At 34.9% G+C, this 27453-nt stretch overlaps 2 protein-coding genes across 3 annotated transcripts; both read left to right on the plus strand.

Moving 5' to 3' along the window:
• Nucleotides 1-143: 143 nt before the first annotated feature.
• Nucleotides 144-13977, plus strand: LOC137405391 (eukaryotic translation initiation factor 5A-1-like). Of its 2 annotated transcripts, none has more exons than XM_068091632.1 (5): nucleotides 144-282; nucleotides 814-993; nucleotides 6159-6401; nucleotides 10771-10847; nucleotides 13718-13977. In XM_068091632.1, exons 2-4 carry the CDS (start codon nucleotides 826-828, stop codon nucleotides 10828-10830), a joined length of 471 nt encoding a protein of 156 aa, XP_067947733.1. In that variant the 5' UTR covers nucleotides 144-282; nucleotides 814-825; the 3' UTR covers nucleotides 10831-10847; nucleotides 13718-13977. The 2 variants fall into 2 exon arrangements, with proteins under 2 accessions (XP_067947733.1, XP_067947734.1); XM_068091633.1 differs by having other exon boundaries at nucleotides 254-354.
• A 479-nt stretch (nucleotides 13978-14456) lies between these two features.
• LOC137405332 (eukaryotic translation initiation factor 5A-1-like) lies at nucleotides 14457-16301 on the plus strand. The gene is made up of 3 exons (XM_068091561.1): nucleotides 14457-14597; nucleotides 15740-15985; nucleotides 16242-16301. Exons 1-3 carry the CDS (start codon nucleotides 14457-14459, stop codon nucleotides 16299-16301), a joined length of 447 nt encoding a protein of 148 aa, XP_067947662.1.
• The last annotated feature ends 11152 nt before the right edge of the window (nucleotides 16302-27453 follow it).

Consider the following 27453-nt stretch of genomic DNA (forward strand, 5'->3'; position numbering starts at 1 on the left):
GTATGCAAGTTTGTTAAATTATTAAATGCATAAACAAAAAAAATTGTAAATTTTTGGTTATTTGCTGTTGTGATTTTTAGGGATGACTACAATTGAAAAACTTGCTCTCAATGCTTGATTTGATAGTCTTAACATCGTATATACGCCACGTTGTCAGAGCGTACAATCTAAATGTCTATGGCTTTTTAGGAGTATTATCGAAGGTTACAGGAAATAGGTCAAGAAAACGCGCATGCGAATTGATTCACTCTTTTTAAGACCGAGTCTTAGTTCTCATCACACGTGAGTTTTACACTTTGTTGTTGGACTCCTTATCAGAAAGTTTATTACTATTGCTAAACTGTCCGTGTAAATGTAGGTCGATGCCCAGACACGTTTGATTTACTGATTTTTAGATGAAGTTTTCTGTCCTCAAAAATGGTTTGATTAACAATATCACTGTGGTTCTCCGTGTGGATTTCATGCAAGAACTGTTCACCTTTAATTTGCATAAAAAGTTAAGCAGCTTTGTAATCGTGGTGATGTAGAAATCTGTCTTATAAATTCGTCATCAAGCTGTATAATAACGTATGGGTTGATATTATTGTAATGACTGATCATACTCAAAAAGCATTGCGTTTAACATTTGCATTATTAACGTGGTTTGCATATCTTGGTAATCTCATTAAAGTCTTTTAAAGTTGGTAGGCATTTCATTATTAGTTCCAATCGTTGGTTTGCTTCTATTGGTGGTTGGCATTGTTTTTGCCCAAGCTAGGTTCTTTTTTCAATATACAACATAGATAATTAATAGTTTTTGTACATTTGCCCTAGAATCTTCTCAAAATGGCGGATGATCACGAGACTTTTGAAGAAGCATCTGCCGGTGCATCCAATACGTATCCTATGCAATGTTCTGCTCTCCGAAAGAACGGGCATGTAATTATTAAAGGAAAACCATGCAAGATAGTGGAAATGTCTACATCTAAAACTGGCAAACACGGACATGCCAAGGTAAATTTTGTGTATTATTTAATACTTTGTATGACATAACTATAGTATACTTCTGCAAGGACGAGACTGCTCGTTTTGCTTGAGTGATATATGTTCTGGCATGTCATATGTTAAAAAAGGGTGAATCCCTCATTGAACTGTTTTGAAAGCAGCTATTTGTAAAGCGGTATTTTGCGATAGTATCGAATTTGAACTCTTTGTTTGATTAATTTTGATTGTCAATAGCATACAAGCTGAAATGAAGTCATTTAAACTGGCACCTTCGAATTTGGAAATTTCAGCATATGTGGTATTTTGGTCATTTCCAAGAACTAATTGAGGAATTTGGATGGATTCAGAGTGAATGAGGTGAAGAACAGACAAAAATTTGTTATGACAAATTTTCAGCGTAATCATAAATTCAAGTAGTTGCTAATACTAACTATTCTGGTGATTACCAAAGTTCAGATAATATTAGCATGTTTATAGATATGGCGCCACTTTTTGCGTGGTCATGTTTGTTAAAAATGTTTGCTTCTACTTAGTAAACGGTAAACATTTCGTGTGAACTTTTTATTCAACGTATCTGTTTTCATGGTTGCTGTACGCAGTAAATTTTAAAGTTAACATAATTCATCTTTGTTTTGGAATTCCTGATCATAAGCATCAATATTTTACTGTTGTCCATAGTTATAAATGGGTTGTAAATTATGTTTTGATGTTATTATATTTTTGCATTTTAATTTTGAAAACTAAAATGCCCAAGTTGTATGGTTATTACGTTTATATATAGCAGACGTTCCTTTATAACGTAGACGTACAATGTTAATTTCAGATAACGCAGAGTTGATGTAGAATTTTTGCTTCCTACTATGTGAAAACTTTCATCTAAGAAAGTGTGAAGTCGGGCAAGCTCCCAAATTTGATTTGATTGGTAACCTATTTTTTCGCACTTGCGAAAAAAAAGCGACGTGCATATCGTGTAATACCAGTTAGATATAAAACTTTCGCGACTTTCTAGTTCGTCGTGATGGATCGTCAGATGTGTCAACAAAACTGAGGTATCTGTGAAATTGTTCATAGGTGTTACAACGTCAGCTTACCAATCTGCATGTCATGAGTAGTAGCGTCATCGAAGGTTATGTTTTATCTTAACTGTGACCCCTATCTAGATGCGGATAAACGACGAACTGGTAGTACCAGCACCTTTTTTGCAATATAAAAAGCGGTAGGGCCGTTTTCTTAGATTGGAAAAAAGGTACTGGTACTACCTGCATCTATATTTTTTATAGATGCATAAAATATTTGTTATTACTTTTTCTTTGCAGAATAGACTTCTGTTTAGAAAAAAAAATTTTCCAACTAGCAAATCTTTTCGCCCCTTATCAGCTTATTGTAAAATCACCTCAATCGTAGTCTATAAAGCCAATGAAGCTGACCAGAAAAGAAAGTCAAGTCTAGTTTTTGCTTTTTTTGTGGCCAAAGAAGGGAGTTTAGAAAGATCTTAAAACGTATTAAGTAACCTACATGTATTTTATTGTTCGTATAGCATAAAAGCCCTAAAGCCAGTTTTGCCAACTACCCACACCAGTGGGTTGGTCTTGGCCTTGATGTATGAAAATTCAGTAGAAATCCATGTTTGTCGTATATCACTCTACACTTTGGAAAATATTTACCCTGTTAAGGATCTTTTAACAGTATTTGTACACATGAAAACGTTTGATCTTCCAAATGATGTTGGCATGAAATTTAAGAAGCTGGTTTTTCCTACAAAAAAAAACAATCGAAGAACCTGATCAAACGAGTTGTTATGCTCTAGATGTGCTTTGTTATCTTTTTATTTGAAGATCTGCCGGATCATTGTTTTTTTACTAGTGATGTGTGGTTCAGATTATTTTTATATAGGCGCAAAACCATGAGAATGTTGTAAACTTTGCATATGGTAAGTGTTGCGCAAACTTCCATGCTTTTTTATCAGCTGTTGTGAACCTTGTTTTTAATGTTTTTTCAGTTGTAAGTACTGAAATTCTATTAACAGTGTATAACCAATCCTTTGTTTGGAAAAGGTTGTATTTCTAATTTTACACGAATTCATAAAATATAAGATATCCTTATTTAATAAATATGCTCTAAATTTATTCTTGGTACAAAATATTGTCGAAGTTGTACATAGTTTTGAATAAATTTGCAATTGATGTCTTGATTTTTCCCCAAAATACCGGGAAAATTGGAATGTGTTCATTTCAATTAAGTTTTTTGTGCGTGATTCTCTTTGATAAATTGGATTGTTTTGCGCATTTATGCTGGAGGAAATTATCTGTGTATTGCATTGCACAACCGTACTCGTCACTTGCATGCTTTTATTTGACAACTTAGCATATTTCTTGCATTCAAGTCATAAAATTATCCCGTGCAACTTACATGCAATTTAGTGGAGTAGAATGGAAGAGAGGAATGGGAGTCAAAGAGGCACAAAGGCGCTATGGAATACTTGGGCTCATTCTGCTCTTGTGTGATCATGTGAAATATAAATAACCGCCTGCCAGTTTTTCTAGTATATAGCTGCTAGTGCTAAAAGTGTAGAATACTTGTTGATGCTTGTACTTGAGCCGATAACAGTTAAGAGTTGAATGTCGTAATGTCACTATGGAATGGCGAAGTAAAACTGTACCAGATATGGTTGCTACCTATCAGTTAATCCTTTGCGGTTTACTCACTAAACTCAGGTCCTAACATCACTGGTCCTTCTGTAGCATTATATTGCACATACTGTCAATTATTTACATCACATTTTGTAATTCATAACGGAGGAGTGTTTACAGATTTGTTACACACAAACACTGATATTTGCACAATTGTTAAAAATCGTAATTTTTTTGGCAAAAAAATTCTATTTACTTATAAATAATTTTAATTTGATTGTTTTGGGAAAATCCTAAATAAAATGGAAGTATTTCTTTACTAAATTATGTTTTGTGCTTCCTGTGCTGTTTGGGCCTGTAACTACTAGGCTAAGCCGTTTTTAAAGGTTGACTTGCAACAAAATTCACATTACAGTTATTTGATATCAAAAGATTCACCATGTTTTACTCTGCTTTGTTGTAGGTGCAAAATATGTGGAAATGTGATTACAAGCACCTAAAAGCTCAAAAACGAACAGTTATTCGCCGCCATCACAAAACCGCCGTAGATTAGAATCTTTCCAAAACGGCTCAAATGGGACGTAGTTGTACAAAATGGTTGCTGTTTACACTTTCATGCAACTTCATTCTCGTCAAAATATTTTCACAAATATGCTTCACGCAATCAATAAAACCATATCTATTGTTCTAACGCGTCTGTTTTATTCGTCATTGTAATGCTGTCACTTTTAGCACTGATATCTTATAACTTACCATAAAAATTTAATTTTTTAACTTTAGCTCGAAGGAGTACATATCATACCGATTCCAATCTACGGCGGCTTTTCATTTTTGAGCTTTCAAGAGTTTGTAATCACATTTCCACATATTTTGCATCTACAACACAGCAGAGAAAGACATGGTGAATCTTTTGATATCAAATAACTAATGTGAATTTTGTTGCCAGTCAACCTTAAACCGTTTCAACTCTTTATCTATCCTTATTGCGATTGTAGGTTACAAACTAAATATGTGTAGAATATCGGTTACAAACTAAATATGTACTTATTATTTATTAATAATACCTTTTTCCTGTTGCTACTGTTGGAATTTTTTCAAGACATTTCAAAGTTCATTATCTCTTTTTGGAATTTGTAATTATCAAATTTGCCGTTTCAATTTCAAATCTGCCGGTAAGCTCCTATTTCCGGTTTCTCCTTAGGGCAATTGCTAACTCTACAAAGACAAAATACCCTCGTGTGATTCTATGTTTGTGCCAGTATTGTTACTCAAAACTTTGAATATAATTAGCTTCTGCTGCACAGTAACCTTTTTATACACACATTTCTATGTAGGCATTGTTATTATTAGTTTAACATATTCATGATTTTTATTTTGTTTTCCTAATTTTATATGTCAAATAAAAATTAATCTTTTCTGGAACGACTATTTTATCACTCGTGCAGCGCCAGGCATTCTTCTAGTGAAGGATATAAGCCAAGTTATAATCTACTTTACCCGAAAAGAATTTTAAGTTCGAGTAAGTTACCTTTATCGGGACAAATATATACCTACCGAAGCAAACGGTAAAACAAATTTTTATTGCTTGTATGGTAAATTTGTTTAACCCTTTCACTGCCGTAGACGCATAAATGCATTTTCGTGGAACAGCTGCCATAGACGCCTTTTTGCAACTTTCCCAGCAATTGCGTAGTTACCTAATTTTATTATTTGTTGACAACATAACCCACGGTCTTCAAGACTTATGAAATAGACAGTGTTGTCCGAAGATTTGTCTATAAAATAAGCCTAAAATAATGAAGCAATTTTTAACTTTTGTTTGAGAATTTCTAATTTAAAAACAAAACGTTTTTTGTGTGAGTTCATTAATTACTGCTTGCCAGTCAGAAAAAAGGTAATTAGTTATGTTGATGACATTATAGCCAATTCAGATTTTTGTGATTATACGGATAATTAAAGCAGCAGCACTGTCTCTGATAGTGGTGAAAGTAATAATTTTGTGAGAGTAAGGAACATTGTGGAGGATCGTTATGGAGGATAGCTTCACATCGATTGTCACTTCCCATAGCTTTATCATCGCACAAAGTCTAGATCCATTGAATTTTTGCATAGCATTGTTCGTTTAAATGTAGGCAAAATAAAATATGTAACAAGTTTTCTAGATAGAGATTGAAATTGGAAAAAATACTGTGCATTATCGTGAAACAATATCGGCGATTTTCGGTAAAATGGCTGGCACTTGCCAGATACCCGAATTTGTACATGATTGGCAGTGAAGGGGTTAAATGCTAAGTTATTACCTGAAGTATTTGGTAAAAAGTTATTGCAGGCTTTTGGGCTGTTCAATGAATTTGAATGTTTGCCAGGAATTTTGCTCCAATCCCATGCATGTTTTATTTAACATTTAGAAAAGGATCAATCGTGTCGCTAGAGGTCTGATTATGTTTTATAAAATGAGTCTTTACATAAAACAATACTTATCTGACTAAAAATAAAACTTATTTCTGCGTTTTCATTACTAATTTGAATTTGATTTTTCAACAGGTAAACCTTGTAGGTATAGACATCTTCACAGGTAAAAAGTATGAGGATATCTGCCCTTCCACTCATAACATGGATGTGCCAAATGTTAAGAGAACTGAAATGACTCTGGTTGATATAACTCCTGATGGGTATGTTACTCTGATGGATGAGTCTGGTGAAACGCGTGAAGATCTAAAACTGCCAGAGGGTAATGATGACATCAGAATTAAATTTGAGAGCCTCTCTGAAGACCAGTCACTTATGGTAGGTTTTAGATACTACTATGAATGGATTGCTGATAATCGTCTTGAGTTTTTTGTTGTGCCTAGATGTGTAGCATGTGAGAGGTAATTGTGTCAAAACTGAGTGTACCTTAACATAAATTTGAGTAAAAGTTTGTGGCGTTGTAAATACGAGCATCCGAGGTACTGCTGCCTAAATGAGTTCAAACTAGAGCTGTTCGATGTCTACCTGCACTATGCATTCAATTTCAGAGTTGTTTTCTTCTGAAAACTGAATGAAACGAATCTTCAATTGTTACTTCGGTTTACTCATATTGGTATTATGAACCGCATTGCACCGAGATTTGTATATTTATTAATAAATAGTATACTAATAATTAATCTTTGCAAAAAATGTTTAAGTGATGATGAAATTTTTAATTATATTAATATTAATTAACCAATACAATTTGAAAGATTTTATCCCCTTTAAAATTTAATGAATCAACATCAAATTGATTACGTAATTTAAAAACAATTGAATAAATATAAATAGAAAAATTACAATATACTCAGGACTAATACAATCAATGAAGATTAATACCATAATAAGTTCACATGAGTTTCACATGAGTTTCACATGAGTTTATTTGGCAAGAGTCAAAACTATTGCTACAATTTGGATGAAAAAAAACTTATTTGCTGACCGATCGATGCTCTCACGAAAATTTGCTTAAGAAACTGCTGTGTGGGCATGCGCAAACACTAAATCGAATCGTGATGTAAAATTCGGTTCATACACAGTTGTCTTCTTCTGAATCGATGAACCGAGAGAGAACAACTATCGAAAAACCGAATGCACTCGAATCGTTGTCCAGCACTAGTTCAAACAGTGCAGTTTCATACTGTGACTATAATATAATGCCCAAGATATTCCGTACATTGGTGCACAATATAGCTGCGCGATGTGTTGATGTTAATGCTTTATCCACATGGCCATGTAATGATAAGCTTATATCGATATAAGGCTTTTTATAAGGCTTTTGAGATATAAGGATGAAAAGTTTGTAGTTGAGGTTGAAGAGAGCAATGGAACTGGGGCTTTATACTAAAAATCCAGCAGTCTGTAAAGACTCTTCAGCAATGGCTCTTCCTCATTAAAAATTTGTCGTAATGGTAGAAAGTTGTAGTTAGATTTCCAATTTGTTGTAGTATTTTGTGTTTAGCTATAGTTGGTTTTGGCATTTTCAATTTGGAGTAGATTGTATCCATTTCAAAATACAGTGAAACATGGATAACTCGCCCTCGGATATAGCGAACACATGGGTAACTTGAATGGATTTGCTTGGTCCATTCCCACGCAATAATAAATGGCTCTATATAACTCGAACTCAACACTGTTAATTCGAACTGTTTTTTGCCCAACGACTACCGAAACGGTTGTTATTGCTTTAGAAAATCACTTTATTCCAAGCCATAGAGGTAAACCTCAACTTTTCGTAATTCATAAGCGTCGTCATTACCTCCATCGGCAAAATATTTTTGTCAACGACTTTTCTAAAGGTTTGGTGAAATTTGATTTATACTGCTATAAGATGAATAGCACGGGTTAGCCGGGTCACGCGCGCAAGGATTTTCGCCACGCACATACAAAACAGCATGTTGTATTTGCGTGGCGAAAATCCTTGAGTGCGTGACCCGGCTAGCCCGTGATGAATAGTTTTCCGACGTTGATTCCGTGTTGAATCAACGTCGGAATGTTGAATGTTTAAAACGTCTTAAAAATTGTCTTTATTAAACGTATACGTTGTCTTAGCTAAAAAAACTATTCATCGTTTGACCTAAACACAGAATACGTGTGTACATTCAATAAGTATCCATTCAAAAAGCGTGAGTGATATACAATGCACCGTAAAACCTCGTAAAACTTTTAATTGAACTGCCTCAGAGTGTTGCTCTTAACGAATCCCAGGTAAAGTAAGGTAATCTTTGCATAAACTTCAAGAAAAATCGGCAAAATTGATCGTGGGTAAAACGCTCAAAAGAAAAATGTCTTTTCTTTTGAGCATTTCAGCAACGATCAAGTTTTGCCAATGTCAATCTAAAAAACGTCCTGGCAATAACATCACCTCAAACAACAAACCAATCTCAAGTGATAGAAAAATCTCTATACTTTTTGATAAAAACGTTTTAAACTTTGCATTAGAAGCATTTAATTTGAAACAAGCCATTTGTGCCTTTGATTTATATTATAGTTTGTATATGTACATGTATCTACTAATAAATAAGTAAATACATGGACTTGTGACAGTGCTCTGGTAACTTGAACGCTCTGATAATTCGAACACTTTTGCTTGGTCCCTTGAAGTTTGAGTTATCCGAGTTTCACTGTAGTTGTTTTCTAACATTTGGTTTCATTATAATAGTCTTAATTTATTTCATTGCAAAACCTAACATCATTCCTCAGTCATTAGGAATGGCAATATTGTATCAAATATCGTAGGTATTTATAGCATATCATATCAAAATGCAAAAAACTCAGTTTGCACAGCTATAGTGCACAAAATCCTGTCACGTACAACTGATCGCTTAACCTCTCCGAAGCCAACTCAGGATTGGTCAAGCAATTCCAGTGTTGGTATCATAAGGTGAAAATCTATAGAGGGGTACAGAAGTCCATAGTAATTATTTAATGCAAACACCCTGGTTAAAATCATAAAACTTGTATATACGTGTTTTACATATTAAAAATTAGTAACAAAATAATATGTTAACCATAGTTACTAAAGTTACCAACAGTAACTTGAGTGTATTTAGTGGTTATGATCTACTATAAAATGTATCGTTACAATGTACTTGTGTAGTACATACCGTAGGGAGTTCTTTCCTTCAAGACAGACAGACGCATAACATAAATGCTGAATTTAACTTTAATGAATTTAGCTTGCAAAACACATACCTAAAGCTGAATTTTAGTATGTATTTTACTAAACTTTGTCATCGACTAAGATCACAGATCCATTTTCGGTTTCGTTTTCACTACAACTTGTAACGAATGACGCCTTTTAAAAGTTGTGAGGGATTTTGAAAACTACCATATCGGCATCTGCGCTATTTCGACATTTTCAGTAGCACATTGGCTGCCAAATTTTACTTGTTTCGAGAGGAGTGTTTGTTGATATTGTGTGGCGAAAAAATGTTAAATGGTGGGGATGGAAAACCTTGTGTTCTCCATTCTAAGACGAAAAAATTGCATAACATAATTATCGTAGCCCGGGGACACGTTGTTATAGTTTGACCTGTGATTGACCATGCTCCTGTATTGCGTTACTAAGGCATGTATGTCATATTAGTTTCTAGATGGCAATTGATAGGAATAAATGCTTCAACAAAGTCCAATACCTATATACAGCATTGAGCATATAAATTGTAGTTTTCAAGTTTTTGGTTTGGCACAGTTTTTATACATTCTCCAAATGTATACTAAATTACTAACACTTGTTTATTGTGCAACTGATTTAAGGATCGGTGGACTGCAGTACAGCGACAAGACAATATTATTGAGGAATAATTGAATATCTGTGTATTTTTGTTGTTGGTCCATTATGGGCCAGTACTAATTTCATTTGCGCTAGCCACCTTTCTAGCATGAAGTTTTGTAAGGTAACTTTGTAAGCAAGTTTAATGTCAGACTGCGCTTTGACTCTTTTATTCAGTTTTGCTAAAAATGTTTGTTTTTATTTGGTAGACATCATTTGTAAGGCAATTAAATGAAGATGCGCTATTCAACTTTTCGGAATATTCTGATATCTATTCTCAATAAGTTGCCTGAAAAGTTCTTTAGTCCTACTCACTGATTATCTACCTCTAAGTCGACGAGTTTCCACTTATTACTCTTTTAGAGCGGAATTGTTATTTGTATCACATGCATACAGAAATTTATTTATATGATTTGGTAATCAGTTCAAATCTTTAGCAAGTTATTAGCTAGAATTGGCAACTCAACATCCATCGATTAGTGCCCTCATCTATGCTTTACTAACAATAAAAACTGTTATGAGAACTAATAAAAGATGATATTCCTAGTGTTTGTTTTATGGATATGTGATATTTTTTTTGGAAAAGCATACTGTTTGATTATAATTAACATACGAGTTTTAGGAAGACACTTGGATATTTGGTCTTATAGTTGTCGAAGTGTTACTTCTCAATGTCTCTTTTGGGTTTTTGTAAAATGCGCTTTATGACCTGTGTTGAATTAAACTTATAGTTGGCACCTCTTCGTTTGTTAGTTTGTAATTCACATCTATAGGTTGCTTTGAAAGTTGAAGTTTTGGGTTCATGCGTTTAGCCGACTAAATTGCGTTTTTGGCTAAGCGGCTTTATCAGAAGAAATGTGAATTTTATTTTAGGTTACAGTGTTGAAGGCAATGGACCAAGAAATGCTTACATCTGCCAAGGCTGGAAAGTAACTCCCCCCAACTGCCTTGTGAGTATCCAACTCGCTTTAGTAACTGGTATGGTACTTCTGTAGGAGTACTCTGTATGGTACTTAAAAATCATGTCTTGTAGTAGTACTGTTTTATTGTTTCTGTATGTTCGTGATTAACAAATGTTATATGGAAGTTTAGATTAAGAGTAGGTATATTTGTTAATATACTACCGGTTATCCGTGTCTACTTATGTAACCGTTCTTGTAATTCTATTGAACTAAAACTTGCACCTATTTGTTTGCTTACAATTTGGTTGGATTTATGGATAATTGCTCAGTTTTCAGCTTTGCTGGTATGCGACTGTTTATAGCGACTTGAAATCGATTATCTAAATGGTTTCTGAGCACCTTTTAATTGGTCAGCATTGTTTTATTAACAAACTGTTGTTTGGCAACATGAAAACATTAAATAACCATGTACAGTGAAACTCGGATAACAGCTTCACGGGACCGAGCGAGTTCGAGTTATCAGAATGTTCAAGTTATCAGAGCTCTGTCACAAGTGCATGTATTTATCAGTTGCTACATGTACAAATGCAAACTATAAGTTTATCCGAAGGTTACCTCGCTTTTCTTTGCTTTCGATGGGCTATCGCAAAGCGAATGTTTGGTAAAATTTCATTTTTTGCAAACCTTGAGAAAAGTCGTTGACGAAAATATTTTACCGATGATGATTGACGAAGTTGATGTTTATCTCTACGGCTTGGAATAAAGTTATATTCTAAAATGATAACGACCATTTCGGTAGCCTTGGGGCAACAAACTGTTAGAGTTCATGATGTTGAGGTCGAGTTATCTAAAGCAATTTATTATTGCGTGGGAACAGACTAAACAAATCCATTCGTGTTAACCATGTGTGCTAGCTATCCGAGGGCGAGTTGTCCAAGTTTGACTACATAGTTTTATGAACTTGAATAAACATAAAACATTGTGAGGATTATAATTATTCTCTCGAAGTATTCTCTGTTCATATGATCCTTTGAATTGGAAAAATGTTGTATAAAGCAATTTCGAGCATTCGCTGATCATTTCCCTTTCATCTTGACGCCTTTGCTAAAATTCAAATATGGTGCTAGTTTTTCTTCTGTATGGTTCTGGTGCTGGTAATCCAAACTGAAAAGTTATGAATAAAAAATATATATAAGCTGGTCAATGATATTTCACAATTGTAATCATGTGCAGTGATTTGATACATTCTTTGTTGAGATCCTGGTGTTCGTGAAAAGTCCTAATCAAACATTTTCATAAAGGTGGCAATATCAGTTTCCTTTTTAGATTAAACACTAGATTCTTTTGACTAAATTGACATGTTACCAGTTTTCAGTAAGTAGAAAAACAAAGATAATTATTTTCTTGTATCAATAATTTGGATTCAATTGAAATTATTTTTCGAGAGGCAAAAAAATACTTGGAAAATTCCAGAAGGTGCAAGTATAAATTCCTAGACCTGTACCTCACACAGAGATGTGTTTTTATCAACTTTGCTTGTCATTAAAAGATATTATTTTGTATGGAAAGCTACTCAAATAACTTAGTGCTGCATTTTTGGTGTACATTCAACTCGGTGACAACTATTGCAGTCATTTAGCAGTCATCTAAATAGTTTTTACACTGTTTTGTAGATTCTCAACACATTCTCAACGATCTAACGATCAACAAACATTCTCGAATGTTTATTGATCGTTTAAAACATTTATTGTTGAACTCATTTGTATAAATTGCTAATAAAGGTTTAATATTTTTCAAAGAAGTTGTTAGTGCACCATGTGATTTGTCAAAACAAATCTTGCTACCGACAACTTACGTACATTGTTGTACCTGGTTTTTTATGCGAATCCAAGGAATTTTAGTCTTGTCAATCAATACTTTTCAATCATTGAATAATATTATATCGCCTTTGCAGTAGTTGGACAGTCGGTCATGTCTTGATATTATTTGAAATTTTCTTTTTAGCCAACTCGGTCAAATTTTTCTAAAGCAGTACATACGATATGCCCTTTTCGGTCACAATAGAAATGCATGAAATATCTTCGTTCCTCAATTTTTTTCGTGCTATTTACGTCTGAACGTCCCCTGGCAGCAAGCTGACTGTCAGCTGACAAGTAGTGTTTTTCCACCAATATCTTGCCCAGTTAAGATCGTGTTTCAACTATTGTTCGGAATTGACCAGTCCTTCCTTCATTCTCTACAGAGAGTAGGCAATAAATGTTTTCTATCATTTTGCTAGCCTCTCATTGATTAGCTCAACAATATTTAACTTTGACTTGACCTCACCTCTGGTTCTTGTCCCTGTAATGTTTCACTTGCCAGTTCTCTTTAAAACTCGATTTCAGTATTATATATGTCTTAAACACGTATGCTGCGTGATCCCATGTATTTTCATGCATAATTAGTTCCTTCAAGAAAACTCCTGCAAAGTAGGAGGGATTCTTGTATAGCATTAATACAAATTAATTGAATATGTAAAAACTGGTTTATTATGATAAGTAAAAATTTATCCCCATTGTTACTCGTAAACGGAAGTGGAGGTTCAGCAATATTATAGAATGACGGATAGGTATATTTAGCGTAACATATTTTAACTTAGAATATAGATAGTCTAAAATACTGTTAAACCTTTATTTGAACGCAACTTCTAATAGAATGCCTCTACACGGGAAGAGTTAGAAGATAGAGCATCATTGCATTCAGATAGAGGTTTTACGCTAACCCGATTTACATATTTATCTTCTTACTTATGTTTGTTTTTGATTTTCAATCTTCTCTGTATGCAACTGTAACATTTCTAACATTGAATCTGTGTAAGAGGACTGAACCAAGCATTATTCACGTGACAGCTATTTCATTAGTCAAATGTTTTGTTACAGGTGGCTTGATGCTCTGGAATAGAGGTTGTCTCGCCTTGCGTTCCTCTCCAATTCTGCCAAAACTATGTTGGAGGCACCCGCTGTGGCTCTTTGCGCTCATTCTGTTCGCAATTTAGCTGTTAACTGTTAATTATTATTATTGCCTCTAGGTAATTTAAACCATCCCGTGCTTTTTCTTTTTCTATTTGAAATAACTGAATGGTTCTTGAACTTTTCCAGTATTTTGTATTTGGATGCAATATATGACGAAATACTAGATACATGTATTTGGGACGATTGAGAGTTATTAAATGCATTTGATTAACTGTTTGGATATCTCTGTGCTGCATGTTGTCATCATTTGCACATATACATACCAGTCGTTTCCTGGGCGCCGAAGATTTTTTATCATACATAATTCCTTCGAAGGAAAAACAGTTAATTTATGAGCACATGTATTATTCATTTATAGTATGTGACCCCTTTGACTCAATTAGTCCGAGCTGTATGATTAGTAAAAAAAGTACAGCTATAGTATTGGTCCGATTAAGGATTGCCAAATGATGGTGTAATATGGATAACTAAACCCGGGTTACTTGGTTGATGAAGTTGCTTATGTGAAGCTGGTAAGTATTAACTTGTGTTAGTTTTGGATTTAATTTATTCATTTGTTTCGCAGGTTAAATAGTTTTATGGTTATTTCTGTTCAACAACTTAAATTGTAGGACAACTTACAATGTTGTCAGAAGAATTTCCCCACATGACTTCTGTTGATTCAGCTGGCACATACCCAGTGCAATGCTCGGCATTGCGCAAAGGCGGTTATGCGCTTATAAAAGGACATCCCTGCAAGGTTGTAGAAATGGTAACGTGTAAAACTGGCAAGCATGGTCGTGCGAAGGTAAAAAAATTAACAGTTGGCACATGAGAGCATTTTATAAGTTACTGTGTATGATTGTGTTGCTGTTCCTCATCTAGCGTCAATATTTGATTTGTGGGTGAGGCAGTAAGTGTATTGCAATCCATTAACTGGCATATTGCTGTCTATTTAGCCTACAATTAGCAGTTGTGAGATAGTCATTGTCTGACCTACATGGCTTGTTGCTAATTGTAGTTTTGTATTGGGTAAGGCCAACTTGCCTACCAGGAATCAGTTTTTGCTTCAGCTTCACTTGCTTTCCTTTTTGGAATTCCTATTGATATTACTGGGTCTAAATAGTTGGTATTAACTTTACAAATCATTAATGAGGTTTTCATGACTTAGTTTTGGCTTGCAAATGTTAAACGCATGTGATTGTCTTTTTAGTTTTTATCTTCATTGATCAATGCTGATTGTAAGCCCTGTGATATATCATTGGGAATTCCATGTTTTATCAATTTCACCATGCTGGTGTAATTCAGATAACCTAGTTCTTCCATTATTTGTATACATGAGCATATTTTCTCTGGATCGGATTACCATATATTATGTAAGCCGAGATTTCTGGAACTGCAAAATCGCATGCAATACGAAATTTATACAGTTAATATTTTCTAGAATAAGTTAAATTTGTTGATGAGATTTCGAGACAAGGATTCGTCTCATTGTTGATAAATAATTTTCGTAAGTTGTGTGCACATGCATTTATCATAAAAACTTTCAAACTTCGCTCCCGCTCATTTGGTCGTGGGATTACAACTTGATGTAGTTATAGCTCATAATACCTTAATTTGTGCAGTTGCTACGTGGTATTTCTATTTTCGCCAGGTTTCACTCGTTGAGCAGTGATTTGATTTGGCAATTACTCTATAGAAACAATTTGCTTGCGAGTGTGTGTTTGACTGTAAATAATGTCTAGAACTATCAAGGTTAAACTAAAATAGATGCATTTCGAGATTTATGGAGGTGAAAATACTTCTGATAAAATATTTTAGGTCACGGCAGGCAGCCATTCATCTAGGCAGCGGTGTATTAGGCTATTAGCTTATTGAAAATAGAACTGTATTTTTCTACCAATTCTTCAATCTTGGGTGGTATCAGATGTATAGAATTGACTTATGCAGGTGAGTTTAATTGGCATAGACCTATTCACTGGGAAGAAGCACCAAGAATGCTGTCCTTCTACGCACAACATGGATGTTCCTGTGGTCACCCATGAAGAGTTCATCGTTGTTGATGTTGGCAGCACATTTCTTTCATTGATGGATGATAATGGCAGGCTTCGTTCGGACATAAGGATCCCAGAAGGACCTATCGCTTCGGAGATGAAGAGCAAATTTGCGGAGGTCTCTGATGATGAGACACTAGTGGTGAGCTGATCTTTTCTCATTTCTATTATTGGTCTGTGTGACAACCATCACCAAATAGTAGGTTTCCCCAAGCTGTCCATGAAATATGATTCTCTGATCTTCTGCGGTTACACGGTTATGTGTATTGTTCCTCATCAAGAGTTGTTTTCTCCCTAGTCAGCAACATTACTGGTGACTACTCGGGTCAGCTCTGGCACCCAAGTTCACCAATCTTCTCCAGTCACCTTAATGAGTAATATCGGTGTGCTAATTTTAGGTTTCTGTTGTCAAAGCGATGGGTCAGGAGAAAGTTCGAGCGATAAAGCTTGTGAAATGACATTTCATGCAGGCTGGCTTTTCTGGCAGCTGTAATGCAACTGCTTTGAGAGGTTCTTCCAATAGGCGAGAACACCGAAGTGGTTATTATGAATAGCTTGAATTTACATCTTCATCATACTATGTTGATTTCACAATAACCTGTTATAACCTGTCATTTTGCTTGGCTCTAACACACATCAAAAAATCAATAGTTAAAAGGCACTTGCGCCTCCTCGTCTTTATATGCTATATATCTACATCTGCTGCGCTCTCCATCAGCAATGGTACGTGTATTTAGAGATAGAGATCTATAACAGATAAATCCAAACCACAATTCACTGCACATAAAAAGAACTGCATACAGCGAATCAAATAGCAATCTTTTCTGAGCAGAAAGTTCATAGTTCCCTTATCTGCAAGGTTATGAAGTGGTTGATTATCTTGTAAAAAGCCCAATTCGTATACATAGTTTGTCATCGCAATGTCACGCAAGTGATATGAAGAATTATAAATCTGAGCTATACTTGAACCAATATTATGTGCTTAGTAATATTTGATCTTTATTTGCAACTCTTGAAAAACATCAGTCAAGGTTGAATGTTCGAATGTTTGATTGGGTTTTCTTGACAACATTGGTTATGATCATTGACAGCAAGATAATTGTTCATTACCTAGTGAACAAACAAAATGGATGAAACAGCCAAAATCAATGGCTAGAGGAAATATTTTATGGAGTGGTTCCTTACAGCACATCAATTATATCAGTACTGTTTCAGCTTATTCAGGTTCTTCAATATCTTGGCTTTCAAATGAGCCATTGTTTGACAAGGCGAGACTGACATTGGTTGGTGGTTATAGGATTTCCCCAGAGCTCCAACACAGAAATGTTCAATGGTATAGGCTCGCAAATTATGACATCACAATTTTCATATTCGGTATTGCGTCCTCTTACCGCTTATTTATCAACTGCGATAATGACGCTAGGGCAGGTGAAGGTAGGACAACTCCAGAAAACCAATGAAGATGACAAATAACTATCTCAGATTCCATACACCATCCTACATTTTCCCGATGATATTAAGCACGAGCTCTTTCTTTTTATTGTGATGTTGATGGGCACGACTGAGGCTAATTAATTTAAAGCATTGCTTAATCTCGCGAGAGTGCAAGTCATAATTTAATCGATGTGATTTCATTACCTTTATCAATAACAGTATATATATTGAAGCATAATCATAATTCGAAAGCAATGAAATACGAATTCTTCAGATAGTAATACTACTACTACTGCATTTCTGTATGGGACAAATAATGTCATCATGGTGATAATCGTGATGATAATTACTATATATGTTAAAAATAAACGAAAGGATAAAAAAAGCAAACTCTAACTATCACCCTGAATCTATTAACCCACAGCATGTGTTTGTATTGGTCGGGCGTTAGCACTATTCCCGGGTATTGTTGATTATATAGAATCCTAGTTTGTTATTAGCGCTCTCTGGGTTTAAGAGCACTGATTGTCACAGAAAAGCGCAGCCTTAATGGCAGTGAAAGGGATCGACGACTTAAGGCTAAATGATGATTATGACATCACATTGTGGGAACCACAACCAAGTGTTTTTTTATAGCAGGACATACTTTTGGACATAGGTTTTGACATACTGATTTTCATAGTTCTATTATTCTTTGTGTATTGAATATAGGCTCATTCAAAAGCCAAGACTCTGATGTATTGAAATATTTGATAAAAGGACTGATATAATTGATGTGCTTTAAAAGTTGTTAGTTATGTGAGCTATACAATATGACCTTATGACCTTATCATTATCTGGATGGAAGCTGTGTGATGGCGGCACAGAGAACCTGAAAACAGTCACAAGTGCAATGGCACTGAAACTATAAAACCCTTTGGTGAGTTTAATTGAGGTCTACGTACCCAAGCCATTGCCCATATCAGGAAAGCATGTGTCATGTTCAGGGCAGGCAGTGGAGAACATCGTTAGTACAGATGATTATCCCAAATTGTTTTATGCACAATCAATTGACTTGCTCAGACCTGTGAATTTCGAAGATCACTTTAGCTTATAGTGTAGTTAAACACAGCAGTGTAAATAAGCAGTCAGTATAAAGAAACCCAGTACTTAGAGGTTTCTACTGGAATGCCTTTGGAGCAAGACATGGTTTTGAAGAAAAGACTGAAGCTAAAAATGGCAGTAAAAGTTGGGATCCATTGAGAAACAATTGATGACAACACAAAAGAGGGTATGATATCACATGTCACGAAGTAATGGATATAGTAGTTGTTTGTAGCTTCTTTGCATAAGTAAATTAATTAAATTAACATCAAATTAGGAGGCTGATCTGCTCTTTAACTATGATAGCTTGGCAGCAAGTTAACTGTAAACAAATTAGTTGACAACTCGATTGATTTTATGATTACCGTACAGGATGAATTTATTCGCCGAGTTATATTTCGCGAAAATTGTCTTTTCATGCATATTCGCGGATGAATTTATTCGCGGCTGAAAACTGCCACTCTCTAGGAAAAGTTAACTCTATTGCGGCTAGTAATAGAGTTATTCCTACGCATGCGCACACCGCATGTTCCGGTTTATATTTAACTTACAACTGCGAGGCGATCATGCTAAGCTACGGTAAACAATTTTTGCTGCGTCTAGAGGTTTTCACGAATATTCATCGCTTTGGAGGCCTTTGATAAGCCAACAACATGTGGTAAGTAATGAGTTTTTTTTAAAACCATTTACTAAATTAATAATTGAATTTTACTTACGTGAAACGCAATATTTATTTTTTCCATCCTTACCGCTTTGTTATTCGTTTTAGTGTGAGAAAGAGCCCAATAATCTACACGAACCATTGGCAGTAAAGCTAATAAACGCAGACTGCGCAACGGTTGGTCATCTACCCCGTGAAATAAGTATAGTAAGCAGCTTTTTCATCATATCCGGAGGTGCAATGACTGCAAGGGTGGTGGATGTTATTCCTACAAAATCACCAATCATTCAGGGATGTCTTGAATTTGAAGTGACCGCAGCTGCTAACGAGGAGAATATATCTGTTTTAAAAAAGGAACAAGAACGCCTTCACGATCAAACTTTTGGCCAACCAGCAGAAGTTGCAATAGTAAGCCACGAGGAGAGTTCTGATGATAACTTCCTTACTAGTCATGTAGTAGCGAGAGAATGGCCTTTAACATCTACCCAAGACAGTGACAGAGCTGCTATTACCAAAATATATAGTCAGAGAGCACCATTACACGCTAGTATTCACTTATCAAGAGTACTAGTTTAATTTTATTGCTAGACAACCGCCAAATAGACTAAACTGTTTATATTTACTCCATTCATCGTTTGTAAAATTTTATTTGTATTAGAAATATTTTATTTGTACACTAGAGTTTGTAATAAATTATAATATATCTATACATGAAATAAAATATATAATTTAATCATGTTTGCTGCAGCGATATCAAGGAGTTGTTGTCGATGAAGGGGTCTAAGTTGACTGGTTGCTTCTCTGCCAATATTCCTGCCTTGATGAATATTACTACTTGTCTCTAGTTTTCGTAATCGGAGTAGGTTGTTTCATTCTCAATCTGCAGTAAACACAAAAAAGAAAAAATATTAATAAGTGTTAAGAAAGCACAAAAACAATAGCTGAAGTATTTAATGAAAGCGATCGGTTTTTAAACAAACGAATTAACTAATGCAGTTAATTATGGAAAAAACGTATCTGTACTGCAAAGCAAATACATACCATAATGTCCAGATCAGAATCATGATCGTCCTCAACTTCGGTATTAGAGATTGATGGAGTTGATTTCAATGTAAAAAGACTAGGAGAGATTTTTTGCGCTGACGAAGCCATGCCGAATAACTTGTGAAAACCTTGAATAACTTTGTAAAGTTTGATGCAATGGCAATAAAACTCGAAGCCCGGCGATGATTTTAAAGAAGTTTTAGAACTCGGCTACGTTTAGTACTTCTGCTTAGTGGCTATTTTTGCGATGACGCCATTTTGCATATTTTGTGACAACCTTGAATAATTTTGTAAAGAAATGTGATGCACTGGCAATGGTGTTAGCTCAAAGCCCAGGCAATGAATTTAAAAATGTTTTGGAACTCAACTACGTTTAGTATTTATATTAAAAACTAGCCTAGCGACTAGTTTTCAATTTGATGCAGTAGTTATTCTCCCTTGTGATTAAAAATAGAACTAATTATTCATGGAATTTAATAATTCGCGGAATTGACTGTTTGCAAAATCGCGAATTTTTATGACCAACGAATATTTTCATCCTGTAGGGTATTATCAAAAACTTCTGTTGCAGTTAATCAAGTTTTGTGACTTGCGGAATAACACAGGTATATACTTCAGTTGGTCATGAGCTGCTAGAAATTCATAAAAGGTGACTTCTGCTTTACACGCCTTTTTTGTGTGACAGAAGTTCTGTTTGTTAGTTATACCACCTAGAGTATGCCCAACACCCTAAAAATATGTTCTGTAGGCGTTCAAATTAGTTTTCATAAACCCATTTTATTACATGCCTATGAATTACTTTAATGAATGCCCTGCCTTGCCTGGATAAAGTCTGCAAAAAATTTTTTTTATTTAGCATATAACAGCAGTTACCATTCTCACTTTCAAACTTCATACTATTATAAAAGTGTTTTGTGTAGTTGAAATAAATTAAGAGAAAAAATAAAACAACTGTGAAGGTGTTTAAATGTAAGTGTGTTACCGTGGTTACCTTACAGTAACACATTTACACCTGTATTTATACCACGACTACTTACTGTAGTTACCTACAATAACTTTAGTATATTTAGTGGTTATGATCTGCAGGAAAATGTAACATTACAATTTACTACGAGCAGTACGTACCGTGGGGAGTTCGTACCTTCGAGACAAACGTATAACATAAATGCTGAACTTTACTTAAATGAATTTAGCTTACTAAACACGTTTTAGTAAGTATTTTACTAAACCAAGCTTCAACTTTGTCAATGGCTAAAATTTTATCACTTATCTGTTTTCGAATTCGTTTTTACTATAACTTATCATGAGTGAGGCTGAACTGAGATAGCGAGCAGCGTATATCTCTCTCAGGCGTTGTGGGAGGGATTGTGGCAAACAGCATATCAGCATTTTCATCATAACCCCTGCACGGACTGCCTTATTTGAATTTCGAGAGAAATCTTTTGTTGATATCGTAGAGCATAAAACAAATTCGCCCTAGTATGGCGAGGATGAAATAGCTTCGTGTTTCATTAAGTAAGGCAAAAAATCTTATATCAGGGGCATCATAACTTGTATTAATGCATTGGCATGCTGCATCAGCAGTGTAGTAATTAATAATTTGACATGTGCAATCGCGAAAAAGGTATACAGTATAAGGTAAGGGCAATAGGAATGCAATGTAGTGCAATAGTGCATAGTAATGCAATGCAGTTTGTTTGTTCTATCAAAACATACTAATATAGCAATAGCAACATACCCATTATTTACTATAAAAACAAACATGCTTGTCATGTAGTATAATCAATGCACCAAATGAACATTATTGCACTATTCCAAAAACATCTGTATTTGGGTAGATATATCATTCTAGAAAAGAGTGTTTTCCAGTTGGTGTCAGCAGGTTATAATGCAGAAATCATTGAATACAGCACCCTATTAGTTGTTGGTGTCAGCAGGTTATAATGCAGAAATCATTGAATACAGCACCCTATTAGTTTCAGCAGAAAATAGTGAGTTGGTTTCAGAACCTTCCTGTTAGGTCTAGCACATTGCACCGTTGTATTAAAGTAATGCTTATGTACAGTTCACTTTGTTGGCTTCAGCACAGCGAGTCGGTTTTAGCTCTAGGCTGTTGGGTCTAGTCAGTTGCATTTTTACAAGCGTAGAGTTCAGGGTACTCGGTTGATTTCAGCAAAGTACTATCAGTTGGTTGCAGCTTTCTCTTGCTAGTCCAGTACATTATATCACAGGAAGCATCGAGTACAGCGATTGGTTTCAATAAGAATAGCGAGCAAGTTTCAGCTCTATATGGTTAGTCTCAGCAAGTTACACCATACGAAGAACTGGAATCAGAAAATTATGTAGACTGTAGAGCATGAGTTCGTTTTCAAAATCTTTGGTCAGATTCAGTAGATTTAGGTATCAAGATTATTGTATCTAGATTTCATGTCTAAATAATATAGTGTTTAATCTGTTTTACTCCATCCCTTGGTTGCTTTGCATACATACTATAAGCTATCCACTATTCATATCATGTATTCATTTAATTTATATTTAGTTTTTTTTCTAATATACTAGTATTAGGGCGGTCGACAGAATCCTGTATTCTCATGCTAACCTTAATAAATGTTTTATACTAACAAACAGGTTGCATTACAAGAATCCTTAATTACACAAACTCTGTTGGCGCTCACGGAGTGTGTCAAAATGTTTTACAACAATGAAAATAATGCTGGCAAAATTTTTTTTACAATATAGCCTTTGTTACATCTGCTGTCACATAGTAACCTACTAGTCGCACCTCAAGTGCCTCAAACTTTATTTACGAAGTTTGAACAGTGTCATTTAGGGAGAGTTACGGCACCGGAAGTTCACATATTTTCAAGAGTTCCAAACAAACTTACGCGGCCATATGAAGTTCTGTTGTAAATTGAGGTATTGAATCAGAAATATGATATATGCACAGATGAAATCACAATTTTTCTAGCCTTTTCATATACCAAAAAGATTGTCAGAATTTTTTGATTTTTTTCATGTATAGCATGAGCATCTTATCTGTGGTTAGTTAAGTTTACACCAGGCTAAGAGTCTTGTGCCAACAGCTAGAGAATTTAAATATGCTCTAAAACTGATCACTGTGGCACAGTATCTCAAACCGACCAAAAATTCTAACTATGTAGAAGATGAACGAGAGTATTATTGCTATCCATAGAAGTATCAACTGCAGAGCCTCACCTCATAGATATACTTCTGGCTTCATGTGAGAAAATTGGCGCAGTTATGTTACCCAGCTGGCTATTGTCTACAGAGTTTGCTAAAGTTGAAGCAAGTATGTGAAGATTGTTGCACCAGCTTATCAAACACATCTGGTGTTCCACACTGCAGGTCAGCCTATCTAACACATCTGGTGTTCCACACTGCAGGTCAGGTTTTATGCAATTAAAAAACTTTAAAGAAGGTGCTTTGTGTGAAGTTTCTGGTGAAACATTTGCTCTGTTTAAAAAGTGGGAGTCAGTTGTGAGAAGCTTAGAACCTCATCTTAAAAATAACCCTATAGACACGTTGATAGCTTCTAAATGCATGGAAAATATTGATATGCCACGTGAACTGCCCATTTGTCATCCTATATTACAGAAACTAGTGAGAAAGTTGGTGAATATTAGACTTCATATTTTATGTAAAAAACATAAATCCATCTCACAGTCAGTAGCAAATGCATGGCCTTGCGAACACTAGCTCAGAATATTCATTAAGTGTTGCTGAAATTCGATGCTTTCTGTATTTTTACTGCACTCATGCTTGTTGGCTAGTATAATATTTATATACTGTATGTTATTAACATGTGTAGGTCAGCCATAGCACACAAAATACTACTCTGCCATAACTTGCAATAGTACTAGTACATCTTAGCTCCTTTGACTTGTTTATTCGAAGTTAATAATTTTTATTATAACATTACTATGAAGGATTTTCTATGTGGTATAATATGCTCTTTTGGTATTCAGTTTTTATTATGGAAAGTTGTTGAATGTTTATGTTGTACTACATACCTACTTCATGCACTTTCAGTTACAATCATTGTTCATAATAAATTTGCGGTTGTCCATTAATTTGCATAAAACGAGCCTGTTTATAATTTTTATAACTACTAAAAACAAAGAAATGGGCAAGTGATGGTATTATAAATATAATTATTATTGTGAATACATTAAATTGTTTGTCTGGGGGCCTATAGTTGTGAAATTGCAAGTAAACACAATTTAGCTAAGACACTCTAACACATATAATAGGAGTTATTTACTATGAAGTAGCAGAAAACTTGTAAATATGGAGTTTGTCACTTCTATAACTGCAGTGTGAGTTAGAGCAAAACCTGAACTTTTTGTGGTATACTTGATAGTGCTCCAAGGCTACCCAAAGTAGTTTTATTGGCTTATAAACAAATACAGGGAAGAGCGGTCCATTGTAATTCTATATAAAAGTAGGCTTGGCCGGTGTTTGTTTGGAACTTTCGATGAGTTTGTATAGGCTCTGTTGGTAGCGTAACTCTCCCTAAACGATACTGAGTTTGAAGATCCTGACCACTGAATTATACTACCCTTGGAATGGCCAAGGTCATTTATCCGCGTAACAATTTGAGCACCATCTTGGTCCATGCTACATGGTCACGCTCCCTTTTATAGTAACCTAGCAACATTGTACAACATTTAATCTCAATGAGCTTGTGGGTGCTTTTATCCATCCCCAATCTTAATCAACCTATATATCAAAGTCAAGATAAAGATCTACATATTCATTCAACCTATATATCAAAGACAAGCTAGCTAAAGATCTACAGATTCTAGGCTATAAGCTTTTGTTGTAGATGGCTATTGCCATGATTAAAATTGATTAAAACCTTGCAACCTACATTGCATTGTTCGAAAAGTGGTTGGATTGGCCTCGAGCCTAGATTAGCTTTAGCTATTGCGCCAGTAGGTCCCAACACTCAATATATCTTGATTTGTGTAATATTTATATGTGTTATTCGTTGATATAGACCAAAAGTAAACTATAAATCTTAACTACAGTATGCTTGACCACAAAATTTATTTGTGATTTAGAAAATAAATGATCTATGCATAAAAACTTTATGAGCCAGATGCTCTGATGATCCTAATATAACGTCTAATAGCATTATAGTATATATAAATTATATAATAAATTGAACTACTACATGCCTGCAAACCTTACAATTTGTATGCACATATATAGAGAAATCTTAAAAATAAATACTAACTTAAACCGGCTAAAGACAATTTATGTCACAGCGACATAACAGTTTACTGTCCTCTAAATAATATGTTTTTTGCAGCATTATGTCTGGTGTTCACTTTATGTAAATCCAGGTTTCTTAAGTTGGCAAAGTGGTGCTGTCTTAAATCAAAGTATGTTTCAACCACTAAAGCTAGTAGTGAAAAATGATGATTATCAACTCCTACAGAAGTGTCAGAACAATGTTGCTCTAATTCAAATATATCATAGCATGCAATCTCTTCTTTTACACACTTCAGAATCTTGAGATATTGCAAACATTGATTTGCTGATGTAACCGCCTTCAGATATTTTTCGGTGCAAAGAACAGTTGTTACAACACCATCAGAAGGAGAAATTAAGTCACCGTTGTTCTTAATTCTTAACAGAACATGAATATCATCGTATTTGCTAAATTCGTTAGACTGAATTAGGTAGAGTCTACATGGTTCACAATCACAACTCAACTTTTTAAGCAGTTTTCTGACAAGCCAACCAGATAAATATACAGCAATGTTACTAAGAACAGGATGTGATGTAATGTTTAGCACTCTTTCGGGAAGCATAGTTTGTCTGTCAATAATATCTTCAGCATAATCCTCACTACCAACAGTTGGTGGTAGTAGAAGCTTGTAACAACGCAGTGTCATCCATATATCTGACATTACCAGTAGCTTCTGGTGTAACACTACATCTTGTAACCAAGCGCCTAAAGATATGCTGGAACTGTTCTAATGATGGGTTGTTGTTCCAGCCTCCTAAAATAATAACAGTTATCCTTTGATGCAATTAGAAATAAAATGGGAATGGTGCTAAAATATGGACTGAATAATGATTTTTAAAAGAAAATCGTTAGGCAGTTAACGTATCAGCCAAAATGTCCCCATTACAATCAAACATACCAAGAAAATAGATTCATAGTTGAGCAATATCATGGTGTCAAGCAATATATGAATTGATTGTATTTAAATTTTGGCGCCCATTATCTTGAAGCTTGGTGATATCAATTTTTGTATCATCCTTGATTTGGTCCACTTGATCTATTTTGCTTGAAAGCAGCGTGCGGTCTGAAAAGCTATATCCAGCAGGTGAAATCACATACTGCAAAGCATAATATGTGCGTTTTCAGCTATACTTGAATGAGATGGATTAACAAGCACTGTACTCCATACCACACCTCCGCACAGCATTAAAGAACAACCCTAGATTTGACCGTATTTGACCAGTTTTATCGATCCTACACTCATTGAAGTGGGCACTACATAGAGTTGCATTTTTGCTGGGGATCTCCCGCCACCTGGAAACAGTCCACCAAGTATGCCATCTTTCTGGCTCTTTCTGAAACTTGATGATAAGAAAACTAGGTAATCAAATTATTAAAAAAACATACAGATTAGGATTTGTGGTCTTATAGTCAGTTATAATTAGGGGAAACTTTTATTGACAAAAAAAAAACTGAAAGATTGACTTTTAACCTTTTAGAAAAATGTACCCTTGATGCTCAGGATGTTTTTTTTGTGTTTTAAAACATTCTTATCAACTAACAGAAGTTAACTTTATTGAAAAAAACTTGCTCTAGCGATAATGATAAGGATTGCAGTTACTAACAAAGTTTGTTCCATGTAACTGGCACTCCTGATCTATGAGAACAGTGACTGTTGTTATTTGAATTTAGCAGCACCAGTACTGACCTACTTTGTCTCCAACACCAGCCAAGATGAATCGACCAGCACAAATTAATTCTAGTAAAAACGGTCAACGGTCATCGTGATGTGTAAAATAATAAAAATCAGGTAAAGGTTCACTAAAGGCTTGCTGTGAGTAGTAACACAAGCAAGCTACTAACCAGCTATTAGCAAGCGACTACTAACCAGTTGCTAGCAAGCTACTACTAACCAGCTACTAGCAAGCTTCTAACCAGCTACTACTAAAAGCTACTAACCAGCTACTAGCAATATACCAACCAGCTACTACTAGCAAGCTACTACGAACCAGCTACTAGCAATATACTAACCAGCTACTACTAGCAAGCTACTACTAACCAGCTACTAGCAATATACTAACCAGCTACTACTAGCAAGCTACTACTAACCAGTTGCTAGCAAGCTACTACT

This window comes from Watersipora subatra, chromosome 9 (genome assembly GCF_963576615.1).
Source record: "Watersipora subatra chromosome 9, tzWatSuba1.1, whole genome shotgun sequence".
NCBI lineage: Eukaryota > Metazoa > Bryozoa > Gymnolaemata > Cheilostomatida > Watersiporidae > Watersipora > Watersipora subatra.

Excerpts from the sequence above, each read along its gene's own strand:
- LOC137405391 (XM_068091632.1), top strand. The coding sequence starts at position 826 with ATGGCGGATGATCACGAGACTTTTGAAGAAGCATCTGCCGGTGCATCC. Across the intron at positions 994-6,158 it reads GCAAACACGGACATGCCAAG|GTAAACCTTGTAGGTATAGA; the intron begins GTAAATTTTGTG and ends ATTTTTCAACAG. Across the intron at positions 6,402-10,770 it reads CTGAAGACCAGTCACTTATG|GTTACAGTGTTGAAGGCAAT; the intron begins GTAGGTTTTAGA and ends ATTTTATTTTAG.
- LOC137405332 (XM_068091561.1), top strand. The coding sequence starts at position 14,457 with ATGACTTCTGTTGATTCAGCTGGCACATACCCAGTGCAATGCTCGGCA. Across the intron at positions 14,598-15,739 it reads GCAAGCATGGTCGTGCGAAG|GTGAGTTTAATTGGCATAGA; the intron begins GTAAAAAAATTA and ends TGACTTATGCAG. Across the intron at positions 15,986-16,241 it reads CTGATGATGAGACACTAGTG|GTTTCTGTTGTCAAAGCGAT; the intron begins GTGAGCTGATCT and ends TGCTAATTTTAG.